General features: G+C 39.5%; 1 protein-coding gene across 1 annotated transcript; it reads right to left on the minus strand.

Annotated features, from left to right (window-relative positions):
* Positions 1-4,095: 4,095 nt before the first annotated feature.
* Positions 4,096-17,609, minus strand: AMH (anti-Mullerian hormone). The gene is made up of 5 exons (XM_073596761.1): positions 17,028-17,609; positions 16,730-16,908; positions 16,254-16,374; positions 11,635-11,797; positions 4,096-6,287 (listed from the first exon to the last, which is right to left on the minus strand). Exons 1-5 carry the CDS (start codon positions 17,416-17,418, stop codon positions 5,393-5,395), a joined length of 1,749 nt encoding a protein of 582 aa, XP_073452862.1. The 5' UTR covers positions 17,419-17,609; the 3' UTR covers positions 4,096-5,392.
* Between the last annotated feature and the right edge of the window lie 4,636 nt (positions 17,610-22,245).

The raw sequence follows: 22,245 nt of genomic DNA on the forward strand, positions 1-22,245 counted from the left end.
ATATTTTGTGTAGAAAGAATTCAATGTGTAATGTTCAGCGTTATAAAACAATTGCTTCTTTATTTGGACTGTTGAAAATTCTTGTGTAAAAAAAAAAAAAACCCCAAGTTGTTGCCAAAATGTTTCCAAAACTATTTAGTTGGTCATTAAAGGTTGCCAGTATAACAAGTTTATTTTTTACATTTCCCAACTCTAATTGGAAAGGGAACCACAAACAAAAAACTAAACATTTAAACTAAATGATAACAAGTTATTATTTTTTTATCATCGCACTGTTTGAGATAGATTATAATGTAATATTATCATTGTTATAATACTTCCCTGGCTAACATGGTCTTTTTTTTTAACACTGTGTCTTCTACTGTGGGGTCAAACATAGCTGTTTTCTCATTGAGCCTAGGTTCACACTGCTTCGGGATTGAAATTGTGCGCGTTCAGCTGAATGTCTCGCACATGTCTCCGAGCACTGAACACCTTGTACTTCTGGGCACTCCAGGTAGGTTGCAGTTCTGGAATATGACAGCACTGGAGGATAATGGGTTCCTGGTAGCTTCACGTTTAATTCTTCATAAATCTTTGGCAGTTAATTTGCATCTTTTTTTCTCAAAACGTTTCTGGCAACCCTGTTGACTATTTGCAACACAACGTTTGATGTTTCTGTGATCAAGCCTCGATATTTTAGCAATTTCAAGAGTGCTACATCCCTTCAAAAGACTTTTTACAATTTTTGACATTAGAGTCAGTTAAAACTGAAAATTGTATACTCACCTTTCTGTAATTTTCCTTTCCTGGTGTATCTTCATGGCAGCATACAATGGGTTGTGACTCCGCCCCCACAACCTGATAGGACTGGTTACCTATAAATCAAAGACAGACCACAGCATTCTCTGTAACTCTCACCATTTGGGTGGGCATCTGTATGCTGCCATGAAGATGCACCAGGAAAGGAAAATTACAGAAAGGTGAGTATACAATTTTCCGTTTTCCTGGTGCATGATGGCAGCATACAATGGGAACTAACTCACCATATGGGAGGGTGCAAGAAAAATTTTGTAATCAGTAGCGTAAGTATGCACAATGAATTTCCCAAATTTTACTATCGTGAGCTGGGTTCACCTATTAATGTGCAATGAAGGTGTCCTAGGACAATATTGCTGACTTGCAAATAGCCTAAGTAGACTCAGCACTGAGCTGTTCAGAGCTGGCACTGCCCTAGTTGAATGTGCTCTTAAGACCTCCGAAACAGGAAAGCCTTGTGATGAGTAGGCTCTTTTAATTGTCTTAACAATCTAGGAGGTGACTGAACGTGTTGGTGTTGACTGACCCTGTCTTAAGCCACGCTGGAACCAAGTATAGATTTCAGCTTTCCTGAATGAAAAGGTAGCTGCCAAGCAGATTACCAGAGTTAGCTCAACACCCAGGGGATATGATTCTCTCATTCAACCAAGAACGATGGTAAATTGACTTCCTGGTAAATTGAAAGGAGAAAGTCACCCCATGGATAAAAGCAGTCTGGAGTTTTAGGACTATTCTGTCCTGGTAGAACATTAAGTGAGGCTCCTTGAGTACAAAGCCTGCGGTTCTGACACTTTTTCACAGAGGTTGTAGCAACCAGAAATACGGTCTTCAGGGTTAGATTGCAGAGTGTAGCCAATTCTGTAGGATAGAAATGAGGCCTTGATAGAAATGAGAACCATAAGCAAGTTCCACATAGGGAACAATGGTTTCCTGGGAGGTATATACCTTCATGTAAACCTGTTACTAATTGCATCACTAAAGGGTTAATGCACTAAAGTGCAGACAAGGCTGAACTTTGAACTTTAAAAAATATTTGAACCTAGGCCCCTGTTCAGTCCCAGTTGTAAGAACTGTAGAATCCTGGTTATGAAGGCAAAAATCGTACAGTCTTTTAATATTTAAAATTGGGACAGCTTTAAGCCTGGCCTTCAGTCCATTCCCCTACGTATCCATATGTTACAAAGTAAAGTAATTGTAAAGTCTCATTTTTTTTTCCTATAAAAATAACAAACATGTTATATTTACCTGCTCTCTTGCAGTGGATTTGCACAGAGCAGCCCAGATCATCCTCTTCTTAGGTCCCTCTTCTGTGCTCCTGGCCCCTCCCTTCTGTTCAGTGGCCCCACAGCAAACAGCAAAGTCGGTGTCGCACCGATTGGGATGGTGCCATTGTGGGCAATAAGCGGCGATTTGACATGTCAAATCGCATTTTAAAAAGGCCCGATGTGTACGTGGGCTTAAACAAAGAAGCTGTGGGATTCCCCTCAACCTCTATATCAGAAAATGGTCTGGTATGAATTTTTAGACCCTTTGGATCTGGTATAGATTTTAAACCCCATGCAAAAGAACAAAAAAAGGTTTGCCCCTCCGCCCCCCTCTAAATACATACCAGGCCCTTATCCAAGCATGTAGCCTGGCTATCCAGGAAAGGGAGGGGCAGCAAGTGTGTGAACACTCTCTCCTAAACCATGCTAGAGTACATTCCAGTGGATCCCCTTGCAAACCACCCTTTCCCCATGTTGATAAGGACACATCCTTGGCCTTGTGGATGTGGGAGAAGGGTTCTCAAATATCCCCGATTACCCCCAGTAAGGTTAATCATTCACTTAAAAAAAAATGTAAATGGTAAAATACACACTGTACATACAGTCCTTTATTTAACCATTTGACCTCCGGAAGTTTTTGCCCCCTACTTGATCAGGGCATGTTTTTGCTATTCAGCACTGTGTTGAATGCTGCCAATTGCTCAGTCATGCAACACTGTACCCAAATTAAATGTATATTTTTTTTTCACACAAATAGAGGTTTATTTTGGTGGTATTTAATCATCACTGTGTTTTTTTTTTCCTACATAAATGAAAAATTACCCAAAATTTTGAAAAAAAAAAAACATAGGCTAAAATGCAGTACACTTTTTTTGGTAAAAATAACCCAATTCAGTGTATATTATTTAATCTGTGTTAAAATTATAGAGTCTACAAACTATGGTATACATATAGTGCACCATACACCCCCCCCCCATTGGCCAACTCACTCACCCTGCTGACAGGTGGCTTGGTTGGCTTTCCCCCTCTCCGTGTCCCGGCCATGTCGGTCGGCCCATACGTCTCCTTGGCCGTATGTCTCCCCCTCCTCCCTCCCCTTGGCCAATAGGATGGCTTCCTGATTGGCCGGGAGGAGAATCGGTGTGATAATAGAGAATGTTAATTCGCTGTTGGCTATTGTCACACTGGGTGGGCTTGGAGCACAGTGTTCTGCGCCCTGAGCCCACCCTTTTTTGAAACATATTAGAGCCTCTGGCTCCAATCACGTGCTTCAAAAACATACACTCTCCCATTGGAATCCATGGTCCGGCGCCATGTATGTAGATCAAGGAGCCGGGCGCATGGATTGTTTACTAGGTGACATTTGATCACATAAACTTTTTCATTCCAGAGCTAAATATAGCGCTCCAAAACCACCCAAAGATGCTGCTTGCAGGACTTTTCGGAACGTCCCGCAAGCACACCGCCCCAGTGTGAAAAGTCATGAATGAATGGGAGGCAGTTTTCAGGCTCTTAGCAAAGGCTATTTCTAGCGCTAAAATGCCTGAAAACCGCCTCAGTGTGAAAGGTATCTAAGTAAAGTGAATCCACCACCCATACAGAATGGCCTCTCACCTCACTGATATGACCCCTGCTTTACCAGTAGGTAAACGCAGTTGTCCTGTTCTGGGGATGAAGCAAAACAGCTACTGCTCCTGAATCTTCACTATTTCTTATTCACATGAGTGAATAGAAGGCTGGATGGATCTCCAATCAAAGCAATATATATGCAGGGAGAAAACACACGCAACCCTAGTGTACATGGGTTTATGGAGGAAAAAAAATCATATTTCTGGATGAGAACCCTTATGGAAAATGCATTGTAGTACAGAAGGTACATAGCTGACTTTCTGGAGAGGTGGCAAAAAGAAGCTTAAGCAATTATCAAACAAGTATCTGTAATTTGTTCTTTATTTTTATTAGCCAGTACAACATTTTTTATTTATTTATTTTACATTAGGTTAATTTCTTAAATTAAAACCTGTCTCATAGCCATGAACATGTTAAACTGCAGATCTGATTCTCAAAGACCATTAAATTTCACTAATATTTCCAAACTATATTGAACACTTACACACTCTACCTCCATTTTTTTTTACCCTTTGCGGTTTCTGTGTTGACGTACTGATTGATACTTCCTTTGGATTTTTCATTTGTATAGAAAACAAGGAGAACAGTCAATTCCTACAGCCAGTGAGTTTACACATCCCAGATACAGCATCTGAAATAGACAGCATAACAATTTCTGGCTCTGGAATTTACATTAAAATGCACTTATACTTAAAGTGTATAATTTGCAGCCAATATGGGATAACACATAGCATAACCTAAAAAATAAAGATTGCTGCTTACATTTTACTTGTCTTTTCTGAAAACTCCATAATTCCCTCTCTGTACTGTGCTGGTAGATCTCATTATTAGATTTGAACACTGTCAGTCCTAACGAAGGGTTACAAATCTAGAAGCTGGACTTCTGCATGTTCTGCATGTTCTGTAAGTTACTGAGGGGAAACTCAGTATGTACCCTCTTTGGACAGATTGAGTTTTCTCTCATTTAAATTGTTCAGAGTAGCTGGCTATCTGCCTGAGGCCTGCTCTAAACAAACACCTAGAAAGGTAAGAAAGATTTTTTTCTAACTGTTTTTAGGTTTGCTGTGTGACTGGGAACACAAAACAAACATAGCAGAGTTTTCTCAAATGTAAGTACAAAAGTGGAAATACACTTTACAGGGTGGCCTTGAATGGGCGGGAAACATTAAGGAGAGTGATAGAAGGTAATTTGCCTGTAGATTCGGGCTTGGCCTACATACCACTGGCAAAATTAAATGTGTACTAAACTATTCAAATCTTTCAGTTTGTACAGCATTCTGCAGACTTCAGCAACAAATGCTCCCTTTTATGGCTTAAGTGTACAGAGCTTAACACCTATGCAAATGCTGGTTACTTATAGATATGAACAGAAACTTGGGTTATATAAACAGAATTGACATACTTAAAGAAATCAAATGCGCTGCTTTTGAAGAAGGATGTTATACAGGATGCAGTTAATACCTTGATCAAGAGAAAGTCTCAACTTTTATACAGGACACACAAGCACTAGAGGAAAAGAAAAAATTACATATAATGCCCAGCAAACTAGCCATTTATTCTTTCACATTCTAGCCCAAACTAGGAGGATTACGCTAGAACTACAAATGTTTTCTATGGGCAAAACCTTCCCTGCTCTTATCACATAATATTTATTTTTTATAAAGAACTTGCTTTTAGTGACATAAATGTATACAATGCCATTATCTGCAGCCACATTCTTTTGCAACCATGTTGGGATAAAGCTGAAGCTTAATGCCATTCTCATGTGCTACCATCAGCCATTGTTCTTGATATTGTATAGGGACACAACATGGAGGTCGGTCAAGGACAGACTGCCTTCTCTCTTGAAGTTGGATGAGCAAAATAACATGGGCCTGATATTCACTTTGAGTTGTCTGTGGAAATCGGCAAGGACCAACACAGTTATTTATGTTGATTTCTTCTGGAAGATGAATATCCTTATATTCTGCATGAGGTTTTAAGTTGATGGTAAGCTCTTGCAAGCGGCAGTGAGGCTTCAGATCTGCTCCCCGGTTTTGGCGGGAAAGTTTTTTGTGGTCCAGCCAATAAGCTCGAACTGTCTGTAACATTTTAAGAAGCATTAGAGAATGTAGTTTCCTATGCTTACTTTCAGCCAACTGTGGTACTTTCTCCTCTTCCACATGCAAATAGCTTATGTTAAAATAACCATAACAAGAGTTTATAAGTTTCTGAAGAACTTGAATATGCTCAGCCGTTGAAAGAATTTCCTTCAAGTCTTCCAGTACCACTTGCATCTTTTCTGTTATCTTCTCTAGCAGTGTTCCATTCAAGCTACCTTGAATTCTCCTGGCCAGTACATCTTTGCTGCCAGGCAAAAATAGAAGAACAAGAGGTTCCTGAGATTCAACCAGCCATTCCAAGGCCTCAGTTTCTGTGACATTGAAAAGTTGGGGTCGAAGGTCACCAGCATTGCCATTATAAGGATCAAGAGGAAGATGAATAGTAGAAGATGCTTTTCCATTAGATGTCATCAGAAGTGTTGAGAAGTGAGCCAGTGTTTCTAAAAATTCATCCTTTTTCTTAGCTGGAATCACCATTTGGTTAGACTGCACCCTGCAAATATAACATAGTATTAGTCACATAGGAAATGTTTGCATCCTGAGTAGTACATATGGAGGGGTTAGGATTACAGTGATTGCACACAGCAGTAAAATTGCAACTTTGGAATTAAAGCAGGCAGCATGTTGGCCCCTGAGAATTTTGTCTGGTTTATATTGCACAGCCTAATACTGTAACTATGTATTATTGTTTGTTTTCATAGCAATCATATGGAAATTCCCAAACTGTGCATACAATACTTCTTTCCAAACCTGTTTGCTAAATGCTATTACCACCTGCATAAATCACTATGTAAGCACTGCCAATCCCTCCATCCCCTGCCTCTGAGCCTTAGGCCTCATGCACACTGGCCGTTTTTTGATGTTTTTACAGTAGCTGCTTTTGGCTGTTTTTTTCTACAGCCATTAAACTCTCCATCATGTTATCCTATGTGTCCATGCACACATAGGTTGTTATCAGCAGTGGCGTTTTTGAGCAGTAAAAAAAACCCAAAACTAGTGGGTTCTGAGAGACGTTTTTCAGCTGTAAAAATGCTCTAACGCTGATAAAGGCTGATAAACATCCATTGAAAAAAAAAAAAACGCTAAAAAATGCTAACGCGGAAAAACGCTAAAAACACTATTGCAAAAACGTTGAAAAACTCACTGCAAAAAGTATTGATGTTTTTATAACGTTATTTTAAACGTCCAGTGTGCATGAGGCCCAATAGTAGTTACATGGTCTTCTGTGGGTTTTGTTACATCCTTGACTGTGACATGCAAGGGGGTTAAAGATTCAGTAGAAACATCTTGGAGCCTGTATGGGAGTATGTCTAACCAGGGCATACTAAAAACAGTCTTCAGCATTTGGTTAAAATAGTCCTAAGGGTAACCTGTGAGGGTAGAAATATGGTATATGTCATTGGTGACTTTTCTTTAAAGGCTGCAGGGCTGTCATTTTTGTCTTGGCTTTACAACCTAGTGTAAGAGAAATTTGAAAAACCCCAATTTTGTGTGTATGTATCAATATATATATAAAAGTGAGTACACCCCTCACACATTTTTGTAAATATGTTATTTGATTTGTAGATAGTTATTTGCCATGAGGTGCCATGTTGAACTTCCAGTGACCAGTATGAGAGAGTGAGAGCGATAACACCAAATTAAACACACCTGCTCCCCATTAACACCTGAGGCCTTGTAACACTAACGAGTCACATGACACCGGAGAGGGAAAATGGCTAATTGGGCCAAGTTGGACATTTTCACTTAGGGGTGTACTCACTTTTGTTGCCAGCAGTTTAGACATTGCTATGCAAGCTGTACACTCACTACTTTACATTGTAGCAGAGTGTCATTCCTTTAGTGTTGTCACATGAAAAGATATAATAACATATTTACAAAAATGTGTGAGGGGTGTACGCACGTTTGTATATAGCTCACAACCTTTTTTGTCATACACTTTCTTTGTGTAGGACACTGATCACTCTCTGACGCACACACTTTGCTATTCTTTCCTGGAATTCTCAAGCCCATACACATTTGTGACATTGCTTCCTTTTATGCAAGCATGTGTATAAAACCCAAATGTGCCGTAATAAACGTCATAATAGCCTTGGAAACATACCTAGCTGTTCACTTGCTACAGCGATACTGATAAGAGCAATTAGGAGCCACTAATTTTTTGTTGTAAATAACTAAATTCTATGACACTTGTGAGTCACTGACCTGGAACAAGTATTTAGTTCAGACTTTCTAGACTTCTCTGGCTCCATGCTTGTTCCAAGTAAATCAGTAACTTGATAGTAAATTCAGGATCAGGATGACAGCCCCAGAGTCTATAACTTTAAAAACAAGTAAGCAATGGTAGCTTTTTTATTTTTTTCACACCAATTTAATAATAATAAAAAAAAAAACTAAAGTGGAACTCCAGCCAAACAACCTAACACCATAATGAAATACATATAACTGATTTTACTTTTCAAAATATTTCCAATTCTGCACAGCCAATCCAACAACACTGCATGTTTCATCTGCCTGTTTGGGTTATGAGCATCACCACATAGCTTTTCTTCCTGTATTTTGCTCCTCCTGTAATACTTTTGTTCCAGATCCTGGTGGGAGCACCCACAGTATTTTTAGAATATATTTAACAATTTTAAACATAGTATTTATTGACTTCTTCTATAAACACTGCAGAGAAAACTATTTGTGCTCCTGAATACCTCAATCGGTCCTGAGTAGTCCAATTACCTGGCCCAAGTACTGTCACATGGGAGCAGGTTGGGGTGCTTAGCCCTATGCAAAGCCAGTTTTCAGAAAGCTGATATTTGCTTAGACCTTTTGAGGGGCTTCAAAACAACTATGACCATAAGATGCCTGCTGTGCAACATGCCTATTATCTTTGTTTAATTAAGAAATAGCACACGTTCACTTTAAACAAACTGTGCACTGATAAAATTGTCCTTGCAGTTATTACTGTTGTTTATTTATTACAAGGGTGACCAAATAAATGCATTTAGAAGTCGGTCAGTCCAACTTGAAAACCATCAGGCCCTGGAAAGTTAAAAAATAGGCATCAGTTTTATTTATTTATAGGTGGGATGGCTTCCTAGACAAACTTTATCCATCACTGGTGTTTAAGCCAATACACAATACGCAAGCAAACTAGTTATTTTGAATATTGAATCAATATTCAGCTTATCACCAGCAAATACTGCTTTACAGAATGGCTTATAAACAGATGTATCTATGCTGTAAGTATTTTGCTATATAAGTATAAAAAATTGAAAATTTTATCAAATACTTACCGTAATTTTCCTTTCCTGACACCAGTCCATGGCAGCATACATTTGATATAGCTCTGCCCCTATATTCACCCATAGGACCTGTTTAAATCTATAAAAAGGAAAGCTAGAGCAACCTCCCCCATTCTCTGTAAAAATAACAAGATAAAAAAAGAAGGGTTTGTATGCTGCCATGGATTGGCGTCAGGAAAAGAAATTTACGGTAAGTATTTGATACAATTTTTCAATTCTTTCCTGACCCCAACATGGCAGCATATATGTGATAAATAACGTGCTAAACAGGGAGGGCTAATGGAAACCTGGACCATCATTCCATGGAATCCATTGATATTAGAGCCCCTGGATTTTCCATGTAGTGCCTGAGAGACAGGTGCACTGTGCCAACCAGCCTGCTGCTTTGCATATGTCTCCTTAGGCATTTTGCACACGCTGCCCGAACCTAAGACGTAAACATGGACCTAGCTGAATGAGCCTCTATCACTTCTGGAAGCTCTTGCCTGGCCGCACTGTAAGTTTTGTGGATGACCTTGACTTTCCAAGATGACAAGGTTTTGCTGTAGCTTCCTCCTCCAAATTTGCCTGATGGAAACACAAACAGCCTCCTGGAGGAATTTAACTAGGAAGCTGCTTGGTAGGCAGTGCACTCTAGACATTTGGTACCTCCAGTGTAGGTTAGGTACTGTCTCTGCTAGGAAACGATGGAACCACCACTTTGTGGGATTAAAACAGAAGCCACCTTGGGAACAAAGGTGTTAGAGGGGCATAGGCCCCAACTTGTCCAGAAGGAAGGCTCTGTAGTCCCAAGTGGTTGCAGATCTTATACTCTGCCCTTGATATCCCACTGAGGACAGCTTTCTGATGATGCATACAGAGTCCTGACAAGGAAATCCAGGAACTGAAACCAGAAAACCCACTCTGGAACGTTATTCCTCCTCAGGGTAAAATCTCAGAACCAACCTCTGAGGGAGGTTGCTCTAGCTTTCCTTTTACAGATTTAAACAGGTTCTGTGGATGGATATAGGGTTAGAGCTATATCAGGTGTATTGGAACAGGTACATCCGAGCTACTACCTCATGTGTAATGCCTGGTGAGCCTCAAGAACACAGCACTCAGCCTGTGAAGTCTCTGTAAACCTCCATATAGTCCATGCTATGAAAGTCAGCTAAAACATTGTTTTATTATTGCATGTGAACAGCAGTTAAAGAGTAGAAGCCAGGCTGACCATCTAACACATACAAATGAGAGATTTAAATAGAAACAGACATCTGGAGGTATATACTTTTTCAGTATATTTTTTCATCATAATTTTCATTACATTTAATGCTGTTCCTTTTTTTTTTGTGATACATGTTTTTATATAAATTCATGTACAATTGTATGCTTATAGCGTTCTTCTTTTGTATGTTTTGATATTTGCTGTCACACCCTTTTTTTGGGTCATGTGACCCTTGGGATTGATCATGTGATTTATTCTACACTATTTAATATGCTTTGTGTCACTTATTTAGTCATGAGTAATGCCTGACGGCCGAAACGTGTTCGCTTTCTTTTTAACTGCTGTTCACATGCAATAATAAAACAATGTTTTAGCTGACTTTCATAGTACCAGCCTTTTTCATTTTTTGCATGGACTATATCACATGTATGCTGCCATATTGGTGTAGGAAATAACGTTTTAATTACTTACGGACCACCCGCCGTCGTTTTACGTCGCTACTTTGAAGAGGAATATTGTTGTTATGGCAGCAGCTAGCTGCCATAACTCCAGTATCCTCTTCTTCAGCAGGCGGTCCGTTTTCATATAAAAGTGGTCTCTGCGGTGGATTCGCCCCAAGATCACTTTTATCGGCGGCAGGAGAGGCCCCCTCCCCGCTGCGCTCTGGTGCCCTCCGCCGCTTACCGGAGCCATCGGTAGTGGCAGAGGCGATCGGGTCCTGTGTCCTGTTAGGTATAGAGATGAGTGAGGGGCTGATGGCCCCCACCTGTCTCCATATCATTGCAGGGCGGAAGCGCATGTGAGGTATTGCCGCGATCGTTAGAGCGAGAGCAATAATTCTAGCCTTAGACCTCCTCCTTAGAACTCAAAACATGCAACCTGTAGAATTTTTTTAAACGTCACCTATGGAGATTTTTAAGGGTAAAAGTTTGTCGCCATTCCACGTGCGGGCGCAATTTTGAAGCGTGACATGTTGGGTATCAATTTACTCGACGTAACATTATCTTTCACAATATAAAAATAAATTGGGCTAACTTTACTGTTGTCTTATTTTTTAAATCAAAAAAGTGTATTTTTTTCAAAAAAAAGTGCGATTGTAAGACCGCTGTGACAGAAAGTATTGCAACAACCGCCATTTTATTCTCTAGGGTGTTAGAGCCCCCAAACATTATATATATTTTTTTCTAAGTAATTTTTTAGCAAAAAAAAATGTTTTTAACTTGTAAACACCAAATCTCAGAAAGAAGCTCAGTCCTTGAGTGGTTAAGAAGCAGCCTGTGGTCTTATAAAATGAAGTTCCTAGAAAAAGGTAATAGAGGCAGTGGTCTTTTAATACACACCTGGAACCCAGTCTTTTTCGATCAGACTGCATGATGGATGGATAGACTGCAGCCTGGGCATGATGGCCTACAATCATAAGTATAACCGGTGTGATTTTGATCAAACAATTTTCATCCATTCCAAAGAGGTACTGTTCTGATTCAGTAGCTGAAACTGCAAGTCCTGTCCACATAAGAAAAGTATATGGCAAAGTAAGTGAAGAAATATACATTCTTTGGTATAAGTCAATGTTTTTGTATGTCAGGAGAGAAAGCACAGAAATGTGTAAAGATTGTCCTTAGCTACAAATGGTAATGTTTCAAAGCAGAACAAAAACAAACACCCTTTTCTTGTAGTAGATCTTGTGTATGAAAGTTCAGTACTTTTTTTTTTTAGCACAAAGAACAAAAAAATCTAATTTTAAACTAGCATGGACCACTAATTATAGACCATTGCTTTTATAACTACTACCATAAATGATCTATGTATATTTTATTTTACAGCTACAATCCAATTCTCTTAACTGTATGTAGATAAAAATGTAAAAATAAATAATTACATATGCTATAAAAGTAGGTGTATCTTGACAAATTTTTAAACAAAATGCACACCATCAACTGTATCTCAAACGCACATCAAAATCCAAAGTCTGCACAATATGTTAACTAATACAGTATATATGTGTATTTACATCCAACAAAATTGATACTATATCACTATTACTATAACTACATATAAACTATTTAAATTATGTTTTATAATATTTCTATCCAAAAGGGTTCATTTTTGGTGGATCATAGGAATAATGATTACAATCATCTTATATATTGAAATATGATGCCCGGTTGAGTTTCTCTTGGATTGATGCTTTGCTTGCTTGTTTTAATCATGAAATAAAACGTGACCAGTGAATTAAATTCAAAATACTAACCACAACATACAAAGCCATTCACAACTCTGCCCCGAGCTACATCACCAATCTTGTTTCCAAATATCACCCAAATTGACCTCTCCGCTCTTCTCAAGACCTCCTACTCTCAAGCTCTGTCATCTCCTCCTCCCATGCTCATCTCCAGGATTTCTCCAGAGCCTCTCCCATCCTCTGGAATTCGCTACCTCCACTGGTCCGGCTATCCCCTACTCTTGCTACCTTCAGGCGATCCCTGAAAACTCATCTCTTCAGGAAAGCCTATCATGTCTCCAACTAATCTTTTACCAGTTCCATCAGCTCATTCCCCACAATTACAACCTTTTGCACCACTTGCCCCACCCTATTAGATTGTAAGCTCTTCTGAGCAGGGCCCTCTTAATTCTCTTGTATTTTATTGTATTGTAACTGTATTGTCTCATTTTATATTGTAAAGCGCTGCGTAAACTGTTGGCGCTATATAAATCCTATATAATAATAATAATGATCGCTAATAATTGTCCATTGTGGCAGAGATATACTGTACAATGAAATGGTCTCTTGATTAGGATATTTGATAACTCTCTTGAGCAATCTTTATTAGTTGTCAACTTGGCTTTAATTCCTCCTTGCTTTCCTTGAGCCTGTTGAACTAGGATCACTTATAGAGAACTATTCTGCAGGAACTTTGAGTCGGTATTTTTTATTTCCTACATTCAGATAAAAAATAGTTATAACCTATTTGCCTAAATACTGATTGATGGCTGTTGGGCAATTTAAAATCATAAGTACTGATGCTAATATATGAGGCCCATTTATTAAAATAGAGGAAAGAAGAAAACATGGTCTGTCTTTAACAATCAACAAAATCCTAGTTGTCTTTTGTCTAGAATGGATTAAAAAGAGGTGGAATCAGATTTATGACTCTAAACTTTACTTAATACTAACTCTGCTCAAAACTGCATAAACCTATATTTTTTTTTGGTTGAATATACAATAAACATTAGAATAGTTCACAATGTATACTATAGACCTGCAAACACATACACTATATTGTCAAAAGTATTGGGACGCCTGCCATTACACGCACATGAACTTTAATCGCATGCCAGGCTTATGTCCTGTACACGTGGTCGGATTTTCCGACAGAAAATGTGTGATAGGACCTTGTTGTCGGAAATTCCGACCGTGTGTGAGTTCCATCACACATTTTCCATTGGAATTTCCGACACACAAAGTTTGAGAGCTTGCTATAAAATTTTCCGACAACAAAATCCGTTGTCGGAAATTCCGATCGTGTGTACACAAATCCGACACACAAAGTACCACGCATGCTCAGAATAAATTAAGAGACGAAAGCTATTGGCTACTGCCCCATTTATAGTCCAGACTTACATGTTTTACGTCACCGCGTTTAGAACGATTGGATTTTCCGACAACTTTGTGTGACCGTGTGTATGCAAGACAAGTTTGAGCCAACATCCGTCGGAAAAAATCCATGGATTTTGCTGTCGGAATGTCCGACCGTGTGTACAGGGCATAAGTCTATAGAGTTCAATATTGAGTTGGCCCAGGTGTTCTATCAGATTGAGGTCAGGACTCTGTGCATGCCAGTTAACTTCCTCCATCCCAAACTCACTCATCCATGTCTTTATGGACCTTGCTTTGTGCACTGGTCCAAATCATTTGGTGGAGGGGTGATTATGGTGTGGGGATGTTTTTCAGGTGTTTTGCTTGGCCCCTTAGTTCCAGTGAAGGGAACTCTTAAGGCGTCAGAATACCAAGACATTTTGGATTATTTCGTACTCTCAACTTTGTGGGAACAGTTTGGGGATGGCCCCTTCCTGTTCCAATATGACTGCGCACCAGTGCACAAACAAGGTCCATAAAGACATGGATGAGCGAGCTTGGGGTGGAAGAACTTGACTGGCCTGCACAGAGTCCTGAACCTAACTCGATAGAACAACTTTGGGGTGAATTAGAGCAGAGACTGTGAGTCAGGCCTTCTCGTCCAACATCAGTGCCTGACCTCACAAATGCGCTTCTGGAAGAATGGTCAAACATTGCCATACACACACTCCTAAACCTTGTGGACAGCCTTCCTAGAAGAGTTGAAGCTGTTTTAGCTGCAAAGAGTATGCCAACTCACTATTAAACCCTACGAACTAAGACTGAGATGGCATTGAAGTTCATGTGCGTGTAAAGGCAGGTGTCCCAATACTTTAGACAATATAGTGTATATTTGAATGCCATTAGCACAGGAACAAAAATGATATTGTGGAGGCAGCTATTTTAGGGCTTAATTTAGATATAAGAGCAGGCAACTTGATAACAAACCAGTAATCCGTTCCAGGTAAATGTTAGTTTTTGGTGCAGTATAGTTTAATTTTCTTTAACCCCCAACACTAAAAATAACTTAACAATTAGGTGGACCTTGCAGTATCTGCAGCAGCTTAGGGTTTTACTGAAATCTCCCCCACACTTTTTTTTTTTTAAATAGTTATTTTCCTATGTTTTAAGATTTGATTTGGCTACTATATAGCCCCTAGTTGTTGCGGGTTGCGAGGTCCAGTTTTATTGAATCCTAAATAATTTTACCCTATTGCCACTTTTTTTACCCTAACCCTTAGCCCAACCTATGAAATGGCACTACACCCTATACCCTTTTCTAGTTTTGGTTACAGTGGGAAAGGGCTAACTTACCCTTTGACACTTAAACTATGAGTCTAATTTTGTTGAAAATAAGAGAATCCCCTCAAAGTAAACTATTCACAAATGTTTTTGGCAGATTTATACCTTTCTCTGTTCTGATGCCTGTTTTTCACAGTGTCTATTCTCATACACATTTCTAATTGTGAAGCTTGCCTTTCATTAGATTAGATAAGCAAATCAATGCTGCATTGAAAAAAGCTGCAGTGTCTGAGGAGGATGAACAATAGAAAGTATCTAATCAAATATGTAGTTTCTATTAAACAGATGACATGAAATTTGACTTGGGCCTTACCATAACATTTGTATTCCATATATCCAGGTGCCTGCATATAATTTCATCATCGTGTGAGCCCTGATTGCTAAGGTGCTCTGATATGCAAGTAGGTATCTGCATCTGTGATCACTGACTTTGATCCACCAAATCCACCTTCACTATTGGTTATTGAGTCCACACAACACTGTGGTGGTCCAATAGTAGTGTGCAGAAGGTAAGAATAGACAGGTCAGATTCAGTGACCAAAAGGTGCTAATCTTGGTGATCATGACTCTTGAGATGCTCAACAAGAAACCAAAATGATGTACAGCTATCTGTTGCGTCCTGCTATACAAAATAAGTGTCACTTTTATTTAATCTTAATACCCACAGTTATTAACTCTCCAGGAGTTACCAAATGCTAAAATATACATTTTAGTTGGAGTAGCTATTTTAAAGTGAACTTATGAAGAGAGAAATATGAAAGCTGCCACTGCTAACTTGTTTTTAAATATACAGACCCTGAGGTCTTCACCTTGAACTCAACATCACTACCTAGTAAGGCACTGAACTGGAACGCGCATGCCAAACCTTAGCTTCCTTACACTGACTAGCTAGGTAGTGAGTAGGGATAAAAATGTCTGCTCTGGCCATTTTTAAAAACAAGCCAGCAAACACAGTTTTTCCTCCTTCTCATCTGCTTTCTTTAATTTGCAATAATATTTTTAAAAATAATAATAGACCATTATTTTTGTTTGCTTCCTTACCCTCAGGATATTGTTTCATATGAAAGGAGATGTGAAGTGTTAGGTCTCCCGACTCAACACTCCTAACCATTCCACTGAGTTTGAGGACAAGATAGCGGGTCTCTGGTGACATGCAGACAACCTATAAATACAGTGCTTTAATCAAAAGTTCAGCTTTGTCTTAACAAGCAAAATGAGTTACAGTAAGCAAAAATATGTAAATATAATAACCCCTTACAATTTATAAATTAAAATCTTGGTATAATATATAATGATGGTGGTTCACATAACCATTTTAACAACCATTTATCCAACTACTGACTTCAATCCACGGAAGAACTACAAGTCCCAACATGTCCCACCATCTCTAAAAGCTACATACTGCCCAAGCCTATCCTAGATACAACATTATATTATTGACAATTGAGTGTACATGATGTTCAACATTTGCACATATTCCCAGCTAGTTAAATATTTGGTAAATTGGCTATACCTACTTGTGGTTGAGGGAAAGCTTCTCCTGACATTCTGATCTTGGAGTTAAGATGACCCACAGGAAGCTTGCGGGTATCAAGAAAAAATACTCCTATTAGTAAGTGTAAGTGTTGAAGGATGGGAGAAATGGATTCCTGTACGCTTCCATGAAAATGCATGCTGACCCCAGATTCCCACTTCACTTTAGGTGAGAGGAAAAAAGTATATTAATAACTAATATCACGGCAGCACTTTAAAAATGACAATGATCTGTTATTTTTTTATTATTTTTTTTTTTAAAGAGAGCAAAAAAGAGAATACCTTTTTTTAGGTGCATGATCACCAATTGTCTTCCTTGATGATCTGCAAGAAAGTTTGCAAGTTGCTTTGTAGCTATCAGAGCTGTGGACTGCTTGTCTTCTAGGCATATGCCAAACAAGTGTGGCTGTTGCCAAGATTCTTGATTGACTGAATCCAGAAAGGCAGCCTCATACTCCCTGAGGAGCCCATGTGTCTCCAGGTCACCCCAACTTGTTCCTGCCAATGCTTCACATACTGTCTCATTTTGTTCAGAGTATGACACTTCTACTGGTAACACATGATTTTTCTTGTCCACCATACCTTCTTCTATGTCCCTCTCGCCAACGTTGCTGGGCAATGATTGACAAATGAGAGGAACCAAAAACCACCACACGGCATAGAAAATCCCCATTTCTCTGCTGAATAAGTATCAATAGAATTGTAGGTATCCTTGATTGCGCCACTATTTTAACCCTTTTTCTTCCAGAGCATACAGGGTCAGAGACATCTTTTGAAGAAGACCAGTTGGCGTTAGTTAGCCTAGTCCTTCTAGAGCAGTGGTACCACCTCACTCCTAATTATTCTGTTGAAAAGATGTTGCCAAGTCATGTGCAGAAGGGAGGGATGTTCCAGTGTTGAGAATAGTTGGAAAACCTTGAACAACCTGGGGGATGTATATTCCCAAACTGTGTTCTCCCATGTGTGTGTGTATTTTGTTAATACAGATGGAATGGGATCCCTAGGAATTTATTTTTACTCTTCTGCCCCTGTGAAAGAATCTCCTGTACCTTGACCTTGAATGTGGCCAGGATAACAATACATCTATTGAAGAACTTGCCAGAAAAGACCAACAGCACATGTATAACTGGTTATTAAAAATGGGGAGATTTCAGAGACATCTGCTTGATGGAAGATTGGAATTAACATTCAGCCTCTCGACTACAAAGCTCTTCTACTGACTGACATCAAAGCTGTAACAGAATAGAACCTTGGGCACTTGTGTTGAACTCTTGTGAACACAGTCAGTATCCAATATTTTACATACATAGATAATGTTCAGGAGATAGAGCATACACTATTACCAAAAGCATTGTGACACCTGCCCTTATACACACATGAACTTTAATGGCATCCCAGTCTTCAATATTGAGTTGGCCCATATTTTGCAGCTATAACAGCTTCAACTCTTCTGGGAAGGCTGTCCCCAAGGTTTAGGAGTGTGTCTATGGAAATGTTTGACTATTCTTCCAGAAATGCATTTGTGAGGTCAGGCACTGATGTGGACGAGAAGGCCTGGCTCGCAGTCTCCGCTCTAATTCATCCCAAAGGTGTTCTGTCGGATTGAGGTCAGGACTCTGTGCAGGACAGTCAAGCTCCTCCACCCCAAACTCGCTTATCCATGTATTTATGGACCTTGCTTTGTGCACTGGTCCAACTCATTTGGTGGTGGTGGTGGTGGTGGTGGGGGATTATGGTGTGGAGATGTTTTTCAGGGGTTGGGCTTGGCCCCTTAGTTCCAGTGAAGGGAACTCTTAAGGCATCAGCATACCAAGACATTTTGGACAATCTCATACTCCCAACTTTATGGGAACAGTTTGGGGAATGCCTCTTCCTGTTCCAACATGACTGTGCACAAAGCAAGGTCCATGACTGGCTTTCACAGAGTCCTGACCTCAACCCGATAGGACACCTTTGGGATGATTTAGAGTGGAGACTGCGAGCCAGACCTAGTGCACATCAGTGCCTGACCTCACAAATGCGCTTCTGGAAGAATGGTCAAACATTCCCGTAGACACACTCATAAATCTTGTGGACAGCCTTCCCAAAAGGGTTGAAGCTGTTATAGCTACAAAGGGTGGGCCAACTCAATATTGAACCTTACAGACTAAAGCCTTGTACACACGATCGGATTGTTGGCCAACAGAGCGTCAGACTTTTGTCCGAAGGGTGTGTGCCGGGAACTTGTCTTGCATACAAACGGTAAACAATTGTTTTTGGTAATATAGGGTATGTGATTATGCTTCTAGTTATAAACGGTTCCTTTAAATTACAATCGCACTTTTCTGACCAACATGATATAAAATGACAGATTAGTAAAATAATATTTGAAAAAAATCTGTGTTTTGACATACTATGTTGCTACATGCTGTATTACCTGAATTATTGGGTCTCGGTATGTTGCCCTGGAGTCAGGGGCCGCTAGCCGAAAGATATCAATAGATTGAAGGAGAGTGGTCGAAATAGAGCCTTTTTATTTTAGTTTTCTTTTCTTTTCCTTCCACAGTTATACTATACTCCCCTATTTCTTTAAAGCCAGGCCCCATTCTGTTATGAAGTTATTATACAAATACAGTAACTCTATTTGTTTATGGTAATATTGCATTGCTTGTACTTCCTGTTTCCTGTTCTTGCCTTTGACCTGGATGTAATTATATAGTTCAACATGACTCCTCAGACGACCAGCTTGCAGCCGCGGACCGCAAAAACTCATAGGTGTGAACTTAGCGTTAGGGTTTCCACCATAAAGTTATAGTTATACCCTGGCACATGCCACAGCAATCACCATATGGCCATTGGATTAGATGCCTTGTTATGCTATATGAATATTGATTAATTATTGAACCAAGTTCTGATCTTTTATACTATATGTAATACATACCAAATTGAATGCTGTTTTAAATTTTTGCACTGGACCTTAAGCTGAACTCCTGGATAAGCAAATGTGGTCCAAAAAATAAGTTGTGTGTATTCTTATTCTTTTTATTCTATTCTTAATTGAATCTTGGTGTGCTTTTGTGTATTTCTTCCAGGGCTGTGCAGTAATTTAGCATGGAACTTTGCCTTGGTGCCCCCCCTCCCCATAAGGCAGCCTATACATTCATCAGACATTTCTTTTTTCCTTTAACCAGTGGGTTGAACGAAAAAAAAAAAAAATCTGATTTTCCCATCCCACATTTGATGTGGATAGGGAAATCCTCCCCTCTGTGCTAGTGTGTACTGACAGCGGGGAGCCAGGCTTATTGGTCTATAATAACCTCATTCAAGCTTTCTGTCTTTACATAATGAAATAACATATGGATGTATTACAGTTTGTAGGACTGTCCCAATTAAAAGAGAGTCAAAAATAAAATAAGTCAGATACATTTCTGAGTGCTTGTATTCTGCAGGATAGCTGGAATACAGCTCACCCAATGGAATAAATTGGGCCACAGCCCATAGGCGACCACTAAGAAAAGAGTCGGTAAGGACAAGGCTACACAGTGAAAATCGCTGGAATAGGTAGGAAGGTGGGGGGAATTATTAAAAGGACTAGTCCATTAAAAATTAAATTGTCTTTTAAAGTGTGTATAATTTCCAAACCTATTTGTTTAGTTGTGAATACATTGTGGAAGGATTAAAACCAGGGGCGGACTGACAACTCATGGGGCCCCCGGCCAACAGGAGATCCTGGGGGCCCCCTGTCCCGACCCATGTGTTCCAGCCCACACTCAAGCCACACCCACACAAATCCCCACCTACATATTGCACCGCCCACACTACATGCGTTCGTCACGGAATTTATTTGCACTATGTTCAAAATAAATGTTTATTATGGAATATAAAGAAAAATAAACTTACAATAAAATGCAACAACGGTACATTTCCAAAATTAAGGATTTCATAAACTGACACAATATAACAGGTGCAACAAATGTCTTCTTAGCTGAAAAGTTTGATAAAAAATATACAAAAAATAAAAAGCTCTGTCCAGCATGTTACAAAATTATGGCCCTAGAATTGCTTACTCCAACGTTCCCGACGATACCATACATGTGTGGCGCCATTATTGTTTACATACTTGTGCTCGTCCTACATAAAGCTTTTTATATAGAGCGTGTGCAGGGGTCATGGGTGTGCTTTACATATTTTTTAAATAGTTTTTATTTACTTTGTATCGTTTTCACTGACCACCAATGTAAGGAACATTCTTCCCACTGATCACCAATGTAAGGAACATTCTTCCCACTGACCACCAATGTAAGGGACATTCTTCTCATTGATCACCAATGTAAGGGACATTCTTTCCACTGACCACCAATGTAAGGAACATTCTTCCTACTGACCACCACTGCAAGGAACATTTTTCCCACTGACTACCACTGCAAGGAACATTTTTCCCACTGACCACCAATGTAAGGAACATTCTTCCCACTGACCACCACTGTAAGGAACATTCTTCCCACTGACCACCACTGTAAGGAACATTTTTCCTACTGACCACCAATGTAAGGAGCATTCGTCCCACTGATCACCAATGTAAGGAGCATTCTTCCCACTGATCACCAATGTAAGGAACATTCTTCTCACTGATCACAAATGTAAGGAACATTCTTCTCACTGATCACCAATGTAAGGAACATTCTTCCCACTGATCACCAATGTAAGGAACATTTTTCCCACTGATCACCAATGTAAGGAACATTCTTCTCACTGATCACCAATGTAAGGAACATTCTTCCCACTGATCACCAATGTAAGGAACATTCTTCCCACTGATCACCAATGTAATGAGCATTCTTCCCACTGATCACCAATGTAATGAGCATTCTTCCCACTGATCACCAATGTAAGGAACATTCTTCCCACTGACCACCAATGTAAGGAACATTCTTCCCAATTTTTCTTTATTAAAAGTCTTGCAATCAATAAGCATAAAATCACTATATATAATATACATAAATATATACATATTTGCATAATGAAAATAAATATAGCAAATCTGCTCTCAAACAAAAAACGACTTTACAGCAAAAACAAAACTCATCATGAACATGTCATTATTGGGGATAATCTCACTACGACTCACACCACTACACCAGACATCAAAACTGTGAGGTCAATAAACAAACCCGTACCCATTATGCATGCAGCCCTTCTTCAAAAAGAAGATACTAACCAACAAAATCTAGGGGGGTGAAAGAAACAGAAAAAGAAAAGAGCTCCTCACCCAGAGATGGGCAGTTCACCAAAGGCAGGTCTGATATTCCTCCACACCCTTTTCCAGACCGCCCGAGGCTCCCTGCCCTTCTCAAGACCCCGAATTTTCCCAACCTCATCCAGAATATCGTGCATCACCACCTCAACAGAGAGGACTTTCTTCCGCAGGGTAATCTGGCACCGGGCATTCCGTGTGAAGTAACGGACGACTATACTAGCTAAAAACAGTGTATCCAAATCAAAATCCCAGTGAGTCGGGAAT

The sequence above is a fragment of the Aquarana catesbeiana genome, linkage group LG01, assembly GCF_042186555.1.
Source record: "Aquarana catesbeiana isolate 2022-GZ linkage group LG01, ASM4218655v1, whole genome shotgun sequence".
Taxonomy (NCBI): Eukaryota; Metazoa; Chordata; class Amphibia; order Anura; family Ranidae; genus Aquarana; species Aquarana catesbeiana.

What these genes read in the sequence shown, in the direction of transcription:
- AMH (XM_073596761.1), bottom strand. Translation starts at nt 17,418, where the DNA reads ATGGGGATTTTCTATGCCGTGTGGTGGTTTTTGGTTCCTCTCATTTGT. An exon ending in AAGCTTTCCCTCAACCACAA is followed by an intron (nt 16,375 to 16,729) that starts GTAGGTATAGCC and finishes CTGTATTTATAG; the next exon opens with GTTGTCTGCATGTCACCAGA. An exon ending in TATGAAACAATATCCTGAGG is followed by an intron (nt 11,798 to 16,253) that starts GTAAGGAAGCAA and finishes TTATGTGGACAG; the next exon opens with GACTTGCAGTTTCAGCTACT.